Raw genomic sequence first — 15,583 nt, forward strand, 5'->3', positions numbered from 1 at the left:
TCAGGGGCTGATCTCACTCATGAATTCAGTTACAAAAATCTTTAACAAAACATTAACAAACCAAACAACTGAATAACACACATACATTTATGTATATCTATGTATATGAAAAACAATACATCATGTACAAGTTGGATTTATCACAGTAATGTTTTTACCAAAATTAGAAAATAAAGCAATATACTTTATCACATTAAAAGATAAAAGGAGCAAAACATATGATTATCTAGATAAATTCATAAAGTCATCTGATAAAATTCAATATCCACTCAGGTTTTCAAAGTCTACAGCCAATGGCCTATTAGTATAAAAATTCAAAGTATTCCTTTTAGGATGGGAACAAGGCAGATTACTCTGTGGACTTTTGTTTCAGCAGTCCTGGCAAATACAATAAAGCAAGCAATAAAGATGGTGGGGAGAGAGAAGCCAAAAGGAGAGAAAAAACAAAACTGTCCTTATTCATGCATGGAATAATTGTCAGTGTACAATACTCAGAAGAGTCTATGGTCAATTTTTTAGAGAGTGACACAACACCAAGTGCTGGAGGGAGCACAGACTAACATGGGCTCACACACTGCTGCCGGGATTGTTGTTAAACCTCCTTGAGATATAATTATCTTTGATCTAGAGTATATACCCTAACAGAAATTCTTGCACATATTTCCCAGGAGACATGTACAAAAAACATACACACAGGGGTGTCTGGGTGGTTCAGTTAGTTAAGCATCTCACTTCGGCCCAGGTCATGATCTCACGGCTGGTAAGTTGGAGCAATGCGTCAGGCTCTGTGCTGACAGCTCAGAGTCTAGAGTCTGCTTCGGATTCTGTGTCTCCCTCTCTCTCTGCCCCTCTCCCAGTCATATTCATTCTCATTCTCTCTCTCTCTCTCTCTCAAAAATAAACATTAAAAAGAAATTTAAAAAACATACATTTAGCAGCATTTCCTGAAATAGAAAAAACTTAATTCAAATATCCATTGACAAGAGACTAGATAAATTTTTTTGAGAGAGAGAGAGAGAGAGAGAGGGCACAAGTGAGCAAGGGGCAGAGAGAGGGGGAGAGAGACAGAGACAGAGAGAATCCCACAAGGGGTAGAGAGAGAGGGAGAGAGAGAGAGAGAGAGAGAGAAGCAGGGCTCATGCTCACCCGAAGCGGGGCACTTGGGCTCATGAACCGTGAGATCATGACCTGAGCTAAAGTCAGATGCTTAATGACTGAGCCACCCACATGCCCAAGAGATGAGATAAATTATGGTACACTATACGATGAAATGCTAAAACACCCCTGCCAAAAAAAAAAAAAAAAAAAAAAAGGACTATAGTATATACATGAACATAAGCGATTCAAAACAAAATACTGAAAATAGCAGTTTGCAGAAGAATACATACAATATAATTTCTCCACAAAATTTCAAAAATAGGCAAAACTGAACAACCTGAATTTTTACGTGGTAAAGTGATTTTAAAAACAAGGGAATTGTAGCTCTAAAATTCAGTTTATTGATTATCTCTGGGGAAACTTGAGGGATGGAGGAAAGTCACACTGAGAGCTTCAAAGAGATAAACAATTTTCTCTTTCTTGAGCTAAATTCTGGATTGACTGATGTTATTTTGTTATTATTATTAAATCATACATATGCATTCTATATACTCTTGTACATGTCATCTATTTCATTGAAAAAGCAAAAGCTTTGTCCTAGGCAAGGATAAAAGCTATCAAAGTCTCTGTCAGAGACCTGCAGCTTTAGTAATCCCTTCCTTCAGATGTTCTGTTCTACAGTTTTGCCACTTTTCACTGCCTCTGAATAATCTTGACGTCGAGGGGTTGACATGTCTGAGGGATCATGACTGGAAAAAATGACAGGGTGGGATTCAGTGGATTTTCGTGAAGATTTAGCTCATGAGCCTCGGCGATGGCCGACTCCACTCACACCCACATTATGGAAGGAACTTGGCTTCCCTGTCATCAGCTGGAAGCCAGGGCTTTCTATGGGGTTTTTCAAATTGTTGTTCTCTTAGGATCAGTTATCCAACCAGTGTTAGTATTTTCAGCACTAGATGCAGTTGTGTGCTGAAGCCAGCTCTTATCAACAGGCACCAGCTTGCAAGAGCCAATGTGAGCATCTTTTGCCAGCTCCACCTTCAGTGATGTCACATTGGTAGCTTGAAAAATCAGCGCCGCTAGGAGTTATTTGCTCCACGGAAATAAAGAAATGCTACAAATCAGGTCCCCTTCTTGTCCCTCCACCTCTACCAGCCAGATGTTACACATCTACCAGGATGCCACTGAATCTGACATAGCTATACAATCATATGATAATACCTTGGACTCATGGTGCAATGGAATGAAACACGATTAAATTAATAAACTTCTTCAGTGACAGAGACTGCCTGCCCCATCTGCATTCAACTGGCTTCCCTGAATACTTATATTTCCTCCTGATTGGTTCCAGGTATACACCTCGGTCAGGTCTAAAAATGGCCTCAGGGACTTAGAAGACAGAACAGGAAAATTCCTAAATGAGCCACTGAAAGATATGGGACTTTGCAATGACTCACAAAGTCAAATTTTGATGGAAATGTACAGTTTTAAAATTCCTAATATTAAAAGAGAGTCTATGCTATTGTCAACTGTACCCTTCCCTCTTCTGAACTGGGGTCCATATGGGCACAGAGGAAACCTCATGGCTTCCACTGTTACTACGTGAAAACTCTGCCATCTCTCCCAAATTAGAGTGTAGCTGAGATGATCAGAGATTCCTAGAGAAAGTCTCTGAATCAGTTTCTAAGAGGGCCATTGAAAGAGAGATTCCTGAATGCTCAATGCCTATTCACCAGGGAGTCAGTGATGAGTGGGGTATATGAAAATGTCAAGACTCAGGCATGACAACCAACATTCACCCAGACCACTAAACTCATGCTCTCTCAACTTCAACCTTCCCCCTGATAATGTCTTCTCTCTTGTTGACTGAAACATATCCCACAGAGATGCATCACACTCTTATTGATTGATATAGCTTCAGTTGAGAGGTCCAATTAAACTACTGTTTTTACACTCAATAACTGCCATTTTGTTTCTTCACAGGAAGGTGTGAGGATTAGTTTTTATTTGACTGCTAACATTTGTAAAACCCATAATCTACTTGGAGAAATAAAGAACAAGATTTTTTAAAAATGGAAAGATTAGTTTATGGGTTTCAGCACTGCATAAAGCTCCTCTCCAACCAAATCAGTCCCTGGAGCCTCACCAAATTAGCCCCACATAAGGAGCTTCATTTTATTCAGTAAGTGCATATTAATTATTTTACTTCCAGGCACCATTCCAGAGGCTGGGCATGCAGTGAACATGCCAGACATGGTCTGCGCACTTACAGAACAGTCTAATGGGGAAGGTATGATGAGTAATGACAAAAGTACAGAGTGTCACGGAAACAAATACTAAAAAAACCTACCCTTCTAGTCCAGGTCTCAGATACAAATTCTCTGAGGCAGTGGCATTTATGGTGGGATCTAAGAGCTTAGTAGGAGATAGCCAGGCAAAGAGAAGCCAGCCAGCATGTATGATAATTTTGAAACATCTTTTCATGAACTGACTGAACTGGCTTGAAAACCTTTGTCCTAATTCCTGTTTGGCCATTATTCAGCTACGTGAGATTAGCTGAATCTCCTAATGGCCCTCCACCTCAGTGCCATGGGCCAAGTGAGGATTTCAGATTACAGAACCTCTAAGGTTCTTTCTGGCTATTCAATCACAAGGCAAACATCCAATACACAGATTACTATCCAGTTAGTACAGGTAACAACTGCTTTTTTGAACAATCTTTAAATATACTGTAGCACACGATATTTCCAACAACAGGGTAGATGCTCACAGAAACTCCTCCAGGTAAAAATACTGGATTACAAAATCCTTTTTTTTTTTTTTTAACATTTATTTATTTTTTGAGAGACAGAAAGATCATGAGCAGGAGAGAGGCAGAGAGAGAGAGGAAGACACAGAATCTAAAGCACACTCCAGGCTCTGAGCTGTCAGCAGAGAGCCCGATGCAGGGCTTCAACCCATGAACCATGAAATCATGACCTGGGCCGAAGCCAAGACACTTAAAAGACTGAGTCACCCAGATGCCCCTACAAAATCCTTTTCAATGCATGGCAGAGCTGATGGGACAAAAATGCAATTTTTCAGTGGCCAGAAACAGCAAGAAAGTATGAATCCATGGAGGTAAGTAAGCCCTGGAACTGGAGCTTTAATGAAGGTAAATGTGAATCTCTAGTGGTTTAGTGTGTGGTTTTTAGACGACTGTGGGAGAACCCTGCATAGAGCTGGAATCCTAAAGATTAAGGGTCACATCCTTAAAGGATAAACAAAAAAGAACTTCTACCCTGCATAAGTAGAAGCTAAAGATATATCCTGTCCTCGACTTGCTCTAGGGAAAGCAAGGAAAAAAGTCTCCCCTGCCAATTTCTAACCATTAATACAAGCCTGCACTTACACATTTGGAGCCTATATTCACCCTACTTCTCTGTTGCCCCCAAACCCTCAAGCTCAAAATTCAGTTTCGAATGGTTCCCTGTTGGTTACCTCACAAATCATCCCTGAAGGAATGCACTTTCAGAATGCAGAACATGAAGCACAGAACATGAAATTTTCTACTGACAAAGTTTCAAGCCATATGAACTCACAATCACAAATCATTAAATATAGGAGGCAACAAGGCATGATGAGTTAGTCAATGGAAATACCAAACAAAAAAATCAGAGCTACAAAGATTATAGCTGGTGCAGTTAGGAACAGAATATAAAAGTAACTTGTACATAATGGTAAAAGAAATTAAAAAGGGAACTGAAAGTATGTTGAAACAAAAAAAAGAGACTATTAAGGATACTAGGCAAGTGTGGAAACACCGCAAATGAAACTTCTACAAATGAAAAGAGGTAAATGGGTGAGAATTTTCTAGAACTGATAAAAGGAAACAATCTCATATTCAGGAATCCTGTAAATCAGTCTGAATAAATAAAAATAGCCACTTAGCAATGTGAGCAATTAAACTATGGAACACTAAAGAGGAAAGCAAGATATTGAAAGCAAAGGAAAAAAAACTGCATACAAAGGAATAAACATTATACTAAAGTCAACTTCTCAAAGGCAAATGGAGGTCAGATGACTATGGAATGATAGCTTTGTAATGCCAAAATCATTTTTGGCAATGCCAAAAACCCTATTTTTATACCCAGAAAAACATTCTAAAAACAATAGCAAAACAAAGACATATGCGGAACTGTGGCTTTCAGTTGAAGGTTATTGCCAGCCTACAGATACCCTAAGGAGGCTATGTAGGGGAATAAATATGCCAACCTTGCTCCCTTCTCTTCCTCACTACCTAAACCTCACTACTAGCCAGAGACTAAAAGAGTTATTTTCAGTTCAAAGAAAAATAAACAAACCCCAAAGCCTCCAGGAGCACTAAGGAAAAACAAAAGGAAAGTAGCCAAAATAATCCCCCAACTAATTTTATAAAACAAGAATTATCTTGGTTCCAACCCAGATAAGAACCATATGAGAAAGTAAATTACATGTATCACTCATTAGCACAGATTAAAAAAATGCTAAACAAAATATTAGCAAAGTGAACTTAATATGCAAAATAGGTAATATATCAAATCTAGTGTGGATCATACTAGGAATATAAGATTGGTTCAAAATTAAAAACCTGATCAATGTAATTGAGTAAAATAGCAAATTATAGCAGAGAAAAACCTCACAAGATCACAGCATTTGACAAAACAAATGTTTACAATAAAAAGTCTTAGTCATGAAGGAATGGAAGGATACATTCTTCTTCTTCTTCTTCTTCTTCTTCTTCTTCTTCTTCTTCTTCTTCTTCTTTGGGATACATTCTTTTTTAAAAACAATTTCTTTAATGTTTATTTATTTTTTAAAGAGAGAGAGAGAGAGAGAGAGAGACAGAGACAGAGTACGAGTGGGGGAGGGGCAGACAGAGAGGGAGACACAGAATCCGAAGCAGGCTCCAGGCTCTGAGCTGTCAGCACAGAGCCCAACGCAGGGCTCAAACCCACAAACTGCAAGATCATGACCTGAGCCGAAGTCAGATGCTTAACCAACTGAGCCACCCAGGTGCCCCAAGGGATACATTCTTAATATGGTAAAGACATCCACAAAACATCTACAGCAAAATTATACTCTATGAAAATGTTAAAAACATTTCACTTAAAAGTAGGAATAAGTCAAGGATGACTACTACCATAATTATTATTTGGCATTATACTGGAAATTCTAGTTTGTAAACTGAATTAAAAAATAAATAAAAGCATCCAGATTAGAAAAAACCCCCACAAAACTATCAAGTCACATGTCTGATTATCTATAAGGAAAATTCAGAAGATTTTACAATCAAATTATAAGCATTAATAAGAATTTTACAAGATTGCCAAATTGAAGATAAATTTAAACTGCATTTATATAACAACAAAAGTTAGAAAATGCAATTTTAGAAAAAATACTATGGTTGACCTTTGAACAATGTGAAGGTTAGAGTGCTGACCCCCCAAAACTTACCTATTAATTGACTACTGTTGACTGGAAACCTTATTGATAACATAGTCAATTAACACATATTCTGTATGTTATATGTTTTATACATTGTATGCTTACAATAAAGTAAGCCAGATAAAAGAAAATGTTATTAAGAAAATCATAAGGAAAGAAAATACATTTATAGCACTGTATTGCACTTACTGAAAAAAAATCCATGTATTAGTAAACCTGAGCAGATCAAACCTATGTTGTTCAAGGGTCAACTGTACCTAAAATAATGAAAAACATGGCACCTACCAATAAATCTAACAAGAGACATGCAAGATCCTCATGAAGCAAATTATAAGCCTCGAATGAAAGAATTTAATTTAATTTATTTATTTATTTCAAGTTTATTTATTTATTTAGAAAGAGCGCACCCACAAGCAGGGGAGGGGCAGATAGGGAGAGAGAAAGAATCCCAAACAGGCTGTGCAATGTCAGCACAGAGCCTGATATGGGGCTCAAACTCACAAACCGTGTGATCATGACCTGAGCCGAAAACAAGAGTCAGATGCTTAACTGACTGAGCCACCCAGGCGCCCCTAGAATTTTACAGAAATAAATAAATGAAACAAAATACACTATGGTAATGAATAGACTCAATATCATAAAGATGCACAATTTCCCTAAATTAATCTACAGACTTCATACAAGTCCAAATACCAGAAAGAATTATTAATTTGGCAATTTGATGCCAAAATTTATGTGAAAAGTCAAGTACCAGCCAACTGAATTGAAGAAAAATCAGGCTGGATGATTGTTCTTTCTGATAGTAAATCTTATCATAGAATGATAGTAATTTGCAAATTGTGCTATAGGTAGATTTAGTGAAAAAGAACAAAACAAAGAAAAAAGACTTCAGAAACAGACTCTTCGCTCTGCTTTCTCCAGCTCTTTCTTTCCTTTCTTCATTCTTGTGATAAGGGCCAGCAAAACTGAGTGCCACACTTTGCTTATGTGAGTATCAGGACAAAGCTGGCACCAGTATCTAGTGCCATGAGAAGAGAAGATGTCTCCTGGAACAGCCAAAGTGTGGGTGAGTCCCCAGTTCACAAAGGCAGACAAGAGTGAGAAGACTAGTGTGGGTAATTGGTCACCACACAGAGATTTTTGCGTGTTCTCTTCCAGAGCAGGATGAGAGCCTTTCACTTACTGGACTCCAAATTCAAGCTGGATCATCATCTGAGCTGAGGAAGGATTATGGAGCTTGGTTTCTTTGGATGCCAAGGCAGAGAAAGAAAACTATGCTGGCCTCAGAAGGGCTCGCATTCTAGAAGATGTGCGAGCAAAGTTGCCTGAAGGAATCTGGACTGATGTAAGAAGCAAGTGGCTCTAAAATATCAGCATTACCCAAGAAAGTCCAGTTTTCCTTCTATTTCAGCAGTGTCAATACATGTCTGCAGGAGAGTGATAAGGATGTAAATGGAGTAATAATATCACCACTGCAATCTCATTTAAAATGTAAACATGGGTGTGTGGTGTCACTGCCGTAGCCCTTCAGACCTCTCTCCTGAGCTCTAAATTGGATTTGACCTTCTATTGATTAGCTTTGCCAATATCTGCAGATCTTTTCAGACTGAACTCCCTGTCACTTTGATTCTGTATTTACAAATGTGGTACAAACTCTTGTCAACCATTCTCACTTCTGGGATTCAAGTTGAAGATCTGATCATGGGAAATGCAACTGAGCTGACCTGGGCACACAGGCAAGGACATAATGCTCTCAGAGAGCCTGGCAATGGTCTCGTAGCTGCAGATTACAGCGAATAGGATGCCAGGATCCATTTAGCACAAATAACCTAAGAAAGCTCTACAGAAAATGTGGCAAGGAGGGCAGATAATATCTACTGCCAGTTAGGGAATAGCTAAGAATTAGAAAGTAGAAAAGAGAGAACGTTGCTCTTTAATACTGTTTTCATGAGCAATTCCGGGAACTTTTAAAATGAATACTGTTAAAGGTCTGCTTCTGGGAAGTTACAAGGAAGGTTCTGAAACAACAGCTATCCAGACATGAAAGTGAGTTTTATACTTTGCCCCCAAAATAAAATAAGGTGTAAGTAATCTGTATGCATGCGGACCAAGAAGCCTCCCCCCAAATGGAGAAATGCTGGACTTACATTGGTGACATACTCGATATCCTTCCAAAGGATGCACTCCCTGGGGAAATCAGCCAAGTCTAAGAAGTGATCCACCACCACTTGGCCGATCAAGTCATGGCGAGAGAACCTGTCAAAGTCATACACAGAGAAGTGAAGCTTCCGTGCTGCAAGGTCATTGTAGGGAACCGGAAACAAAAACACTTCATCAAACACAGGGTTTAGGGTCTTTCTGTGCACTTTAGTCTGGTGTTTTGTTTTCCGATCAGGAAGCAAATAGATCTTGACATAAGGATCTGAAGTCCCAGAGAAGTCCTTGGCGGGCAAATTGACAGCTTTGTGAATCTTCACTATGAGCTGCTCTAAGTCACAGTCATATTTCAAAATGAAATTCAGTTTCCCACAGGCTTTGCTGTTACTCCTTGTCCCATCATCAGTATCCAGTGACCTCTGCTTATATAACTCTGGTTTAATTCGGCCAATTCCAGTCAACTGTTCCTGTTTTTGAAGCTGCTGGATATTGAAGTCCGGGTTTGACAAGTTGAGCTGTCTCCGGATTGAATTATGCCTTGAGTGAGGAGGAAGAGAGAAGAAAAGTTACAACCTCAATAGCTACGGGTCTTCCAGAAACTTGTGCCTGGGCTCGAGGTAGTCAGTTATGCACTGTTAAAAGCTCAGATCCGTGGGTTTTTGGTTTTGGTTTTTTTTGGCCTAAATTCAAAAGGCTCATCAATGTGAGTAAGCTGTTCCCCAAGGCTTGAGGCTCAAAATCGAGGCTTGGTATCAGGAAACGAACCTACTGCCACGTGACCTTGGAGCTGTAAAGGTTTAATGCACTTTCTAAACTACTATGCCAATAAAGAAGCCTATTCGGTTGGTGGAATGTAAAGATTTGTACAAACTGCTTTAAAAATAAAATTATTCACCTTTTATATATAATATCATTCTGAAATTGAAATAGTTAGCTATGTGTTGTTGCCTTAAGAAGAATGCATCTGTCTCTAAATTAGATAGAATTAACTGTCTCTGGCTTATAACTTTATTGGTAAAGAAATTCTTACTGGTTAAAATCAAAGCATTTCACAAGAGCACAGTTCTTGCCCTTGTGAGAATGTAGGTGACAGGATGTGTCCGCTTGTGCTGGACTGTGTTGGCTCTGACAGGTGCCACTGGCAACTCCATGACAGTGCTTCTGTCATACTATGTGGGTGATTAGTGATCAGGAGCAAGGGTTTTATTTCTGCAATAAACACTGACAGCATAACAATTAAAGGTAAGCTACTACAAACGTATAGAGGAATTCAAAGAAGGTTGGATACTGATATTGGCAAAGTGAGTATCTGCTGACAGAATCTAGTCTTTACTCTAGAAGCTTTTTGGTTTGGGTTAGTAGTGTCCCGGAAATTCTCTATGAAACCTGCCTTATCTGTGCGAGTCCTCATAAATTGAGAGTAGTCATTACACACAAGGTTGTTTTCCATGTTATTTTTGTTTGTTTTCAGCTCAGAGTCACTATACCATATTTTTCTGGGGTCTCCCAATAACCTTAATTAAAGTAGCCTCTGTCCACCAGTAGGTGAAAGAGAACAGCCAGGTTGTCTCTGAGGGACTTACAAATAGTTCGAGAGGCAGAGTAAACATTTGAGTTTGTCTTCTTTTCCTTTCTTGAGACTACTTTATGAAATAAAGATGGAAAATGGGATTAACAGACCCCCAAACATGTCTGAAATTATTCTCCCTGGTAATACAGATGTTGTTATACTAACCATTCCTCTTCATCTTCAACCTATGCTCCTGGTCACTAATTAATCACCTACATGGTACAACAAGAGCACAATCACAGAACGATCACATGTACCTGTCGGAGCCAACCCAGTCCACCGCAGGCAGACACATCCCAGGCACATGCATCCCCATATGTGCAAAAACCATGTGGTCTGAAAGATTCTGTTGTCAGATTTTAATTTCTTACAAAGAAATCCACAATCTTAAGTTTTCTCTGCATCTTACAATTTTTCAAGGGGGGGGGGGGCAGTCAGGGGATGCTGCTAAACACCTAAAACCAGCTGTCTGTGCTGGTACAGCTCAGTCACTCCCTTGTCCAGACATTGACCCTCTGCAGTGCCGGAACAGAGCTCCAGTCTCACTCTACTGGGATCTCTGGGCAGAAGGGACTGGCAGGGAACAGCATGTGTCCAGCTCTATGCAAAGGCCATAAAGGGGTGGTACCAGTTGTGGCCCCTGCTACTGATTTTTCCCGCCAGTCTGGATTCAAACAAGGGCCCTACTTGGGGCTGGTGTCAGTTCCCACTTACAACAAGCCATTCCAGAAACCGTCTAGTGATGCTGTTTAAATATTAAAAGTGCTTCCTTAAGGCCCACCTTCTTTGGACCAATGTCTGATGGGACACCAGTCCTGGGTCTACACTGGACCCAACCCTGCCACTCTGCTACCACTTTTCTCCCAACCTGGTTGCTGAGCTGACTTTCTGTGCATAACAACCTACCTTTGGGTTTTTTGAGTACTGCCTTTAGACTCATCACAGCAACATTTTGTCTTATATGTAGGACTAGGCCTGCCATGCAAATTTTAATTTTAATTTAAAATACACGACTCTGTTTAGCAATGGCACATATTCTGTTTTACTTGTACATTTTCTTAGACAGTAAATCTGAAGAGAAGTAAGTCCCATGTGCTCGGCTCTTCCTAACCACAATGGATTGCCAGGGGGTTGAGGGAGTAGACTGGGGAGGGCATCATGAAGAGATCTTACTTCAAAGACCAAACAAGATCCCAACCACACAGGATGCCTCCATTCAAAATTCTGATATAGCTGAAGATTCCTTTTAAAAACCAAGCACAGATATGAACACTATTATCTACCCAAATGTTTTCCATCACTAGTTTCATTCCCGATACTTCTTCCTCCATTCAGGATCACACTATTAGGGAAACAGTTGAATCCAACCGGAAGGTGGTGGCTTAAAGCAGACAGCACAGACTGTAACAGGCCATGACAGTTCTCACTCCCTGGGGCTCTCTTTCAATCGCTTTCAATTCCCTTTCAGGAGAGAGTCAGGGATTACCAGAGTTGGGGGGCGGAGGGGTGGGCGGGTAGACTAAAGAAGCTCAAAGGAGTAGGAACCAGGGTAATTCACCACCTCCCTGTATAACCTCTGCAGCTCTCTTGGCTGAGACATGAGCAAGTAGGGCACGGAAGCTGCCACGGGGATAAGAAGACGACAAAGGAGAAGAAACGGAAAATCAATATCCCATAATTTCATAGGCTATTCACATGGAGGTGGGATCGAAAGGCAAGTCCAAAGCAAGAGAAAGGAAAGATATGGAACAGAATATTGTGATCTGGCCCCTGTCACCCCAGGTGAGGTGGTTCTAAAAATGGTCAAAGGAGGTGGCCCTTGACTACGGTAAACCACAGGAATCCAGGGCAAGGGTCTGGAATTTTAATGCTACAGAGTGAGTGTGACAAGGAGAGATCTGAAGCAGACAGTCCTCTGAGTAGGTCTGGGGAGTCCTGTATTTTGGTATTCTCAGGACTTAATGTGCACAATTAAAGGAAGGAAAAGAAATGGTTTCCAAAGACTGGGGGTGCAAAGGAAAGCTGAGAGATGGGGTCCTCTGTAAATAAGTCACACTCTGACGCTGTCTTAGAGAAGCCAGCCACTGGGATTGAGACCCTCAGCTCCCCCTACCTCCCACTTTCCCTCAGTGCAGGCAGAGCACATTTTCCTGTTGTGGAGAAGTGAAAGATCGGGATGTGTTTGTCCCAGATCTGAGGTGGAAGATTGGTGGTTGAGCCTGGAGAAATCCTTATTTCAAAGATGATTAACAAAATCTGTAAAGCAGATTTCCTACAACAAACTCAAAAACACTTTAATGCCTGAAGGAATCTGAGCCTTGTGCTGAGATGCAGCCAAGGGTCAGTAGAGGCAGGGACCCAGATATAAAAAAGCTTTTCCAGGGGCGCCTGGGTGGCTCAGTCGGTTAAGCATCCGACTTTGGCTCAGGTCATGATCTCACAGTTTGTGAGTTCGAGCCCTGTGTCTGGCTTTGTGCTCACAGCTTGGAGCCTGGCGCCTGATTTGGATTCTGTGTCTCCTTCTCTCTCTGCCCCTCCCCCACTTGTGCTCTATCAAAAATAAATAAATGTAAAAAAGAATTTTTTTTTTAAATAAAAAAAAAAGCTTTTCCTCCTCTCCTTTCCTCAAATTTGAGTTAGCCGGTTCCAGGGTCCCACTTTGAGTCCTCCAACAAACTCTTGGTCCCCGAACCATCACCCAAAAAGCCAACTACCTCCACTGGATTTTAAGTAAGAGGACATTACCACAATTTACCAAATATGAATGTGCAAAGCAAAGGGTCAGGTAGGGTGGAAGGCACAGACAGGCAAAGCCTAGCCACTGCCTGCAAGGAGTTGGCTGGCCAGGAGAGTGATAAAATAGTCAAACACTAACACACAGCAGGTCAGAAGAGGGAAAGAACTGACCAGATGTTAGGGAGCCACAGAGACAGATAGAGAGGCCTCTGGCTTGGGAAACTGTCATGGAGGAAATGGTACTCTCACTGAGCCTGGTTACTTAACTTGGCCTCATATTATCAGCTTCCAAGCTGGTGCTGTAGACCTCAGTAGGGAAATCAAGCAAGTTTCCACCTTGGCAACCAGCTCTTCAGCAGAATTGGATCTTCAACCCTTCTGTCCCCACAGCTTTCTCCTCATATATGCCAACATCTTCTGTCTAGGCTCTGGGTGAGAGCAGAGTCATCATTCCCACTATCCTTTGCACCTACAGACAAATTACACTCTTCTACCTGCCATCATCTCAGTGACCCCATCTTAGAGGTGAAACTTGGCCTATCCCTTCCCTGGTTCTGGGGCACCAGTGTTGACAGAGCTTCAAGGTTCAAGGGAAGGAAAGAGAGAAGCAAACTATGATTTCAGAACCACATGGGTTTCTTTATTAGGTTCAAGTCGAGACAGGGAAGTTTGGAAATGCTGGGGATGGGATTGTTTGCCTTCTTGAAAACTCCCCAGGTGACAGAGAGGAAGAGGTTGGGTTGTCCTGAGCTGTAGGCAGACACGGAAGAGGAAGTCTCAGAAGTGAACTCACTACAGGGCAGGAGGAAATGGGGATCTTTCTCAGTGCAGGATTCAGAGGTCTCCAGGCTGAGTGATATAAGAAAGATGTAACCATCACACCTTGGCCAGTGGAGGTGTAGGGTCAAGTGCAGTTGGATATTCTGATGCATGACCTGCTTCCTCCCACACCTCCCAAGTTAAACAAGTTTGAAATCTTGGTGTCATCTTCCAATGTTTTATTCCCTATTCTAAGATGATCCTATGTCCACCAACACCCTCTCTGAAGTAGCTCACAACGCATGCCTCTTTCTACTTCCATTGCTTCCAGGAGTTCAGACCTCATCATTATTGACCTGAATCAGCCACTATAGCCAGTCTTCACCCTATCTCAAGCCTCTTATACACTCTTGCCAGAATGATCTTCTAGAAAACAATTTGAGTACTTTAATGTGCATAAGTGGAAATAGGCTCTTCTTGCCTATTTCCCCAACTAAGCTGTGGATCTTTTAAGGTCAGGGCAATACATATATGTATATATATATATATATATATATATATATATATATATATATATATGTATGTGTGTACGTATATATATATATATATATGTATGTGTGTACATATATATATATGTGTACATATATATATATACACATATATGTGTATATATATATGTATATATATATACATATATATGTACACATATATATATACATATATATATTTGTTTTTTCATCTCTTTACTACCAGTATATGATATGGAACTTTTCACATTGAAGATGCTTAATACAAGTGTCTAGAATAAATACATGAATGCCAAGGAAATAACAATTTCCAATAATTAAACCCCAGTAGAGAAAATACACATTTACATCTAGTTTGAGAACCTCATGGGAGTTGAGAGAGGTCTAAGCAACTTCCATTTTCCAAGCTGTCAGTTTATTAAAATTTGGAGAAATATCTAAGACTCATCCAAAACACTGTTGTGTTTTAAATGTTCACATCTAAAAAATGTTTTCAACACACACACACACACAAACATAGCTTAATATAACTGTGGTCCTCATAGAGTAATTACAACATTCAGTCTCAGCATACCACTTACTGGAGTTGTGGCCAGTGATGGGACCCGAATCTAAAGTTCAATAATTGTCGAGGTGCCTGGGTGGCTCAGTCAGTTAAGCATCCAACTTTGGCTCAGGTCATGATCTCACAATTCCTGGGTTTGAGCCCCACCTCAGTATCTGCGTAACAGCTCAGAGCCTGGAGCCTACTTCAGATTCTGTGTCTCCCTCTCTCCCTGATCTTTCCCTGCTCTCACTCTGTCTGTCCCTCTCTCACAAATAAATAAACATTATAAATAAATAAATAAATAAAGTTCAATATTTGTCATCTTCTTTCAACTCTGTCAGTATATTTCTGTGAGTCTGTGGCTTGCTTAGTTTGGAGATAAGGCCAAAAGCCTAAGTGTAAGGCTCTGAAGTCAGGTAAGACTTGGGACAAAAGGCCTTCCACCGGCCTCATCCCATATAGGCCCTTCTTCGGTTTATACTTCTGGCCTTTTGCCATTCTTGTCAGTGGAACATGATAAAAGTGGCTGGATACTGATGAAGGTATTCTGTCAGCTATTCATGGAAAAAGTCTGCTCTAGGGGCGCCTGGGTGGCTCAGTCGGTAAAGTGTCTGACTTTGGCTCAGGTCATGATCCCGCAGTTCATGAGTTTGAGCCCCACGTTGGGCTCTGTGCTGACAGCTCTGAGCCTGGAGCCTTTTTCAGATTCTGTTTCCCTCT

General features: G+C 40.6%; 1 protein-coding gene across 3 annotated transcripts in view; it reads right to left on the reverse strand.

Annotated features, from left to right (window-relative positions):
• The window catches only part of SYT9 (synaptotagmin 9), a 197,675-nt gene that overhangs the window by 120,710 nt on the left and 61,382 nt on the right, over window positions 1-15,583 (reverse strand). For all 3 annotated transcript variants that reach the window (XM_019456170.2, XM_019456172.2, XM_019456171.2), the window contains exon 3: window positions 8,715-9,261. In XM_019456170.2, the coding sequence (XP_019311715.1) occupies window positions 8,715-9,261 (547 nt within the window). The remainder of the gene's footprint in view (window positions 1-8,714; window positions 9,262-15,583) is intronic.

The sequence above is a fragment of the Panthera pardus genome, unplaced genomic scaffold (genome assembly GCF_024362965.1).
Source record: "Panthera pardus isolate Hobbes unplaced genomic scaffold, ASM2436296v1 HiC_scaffold_12, whole genome shotgun sequence".
Classification (NCBI taxonomy): domain Eukaryota; kingdom Metazoa; phylum Chordata; class Mammalia; order Carnivora; family Felidae; genus Panthera; species Panthera pardus.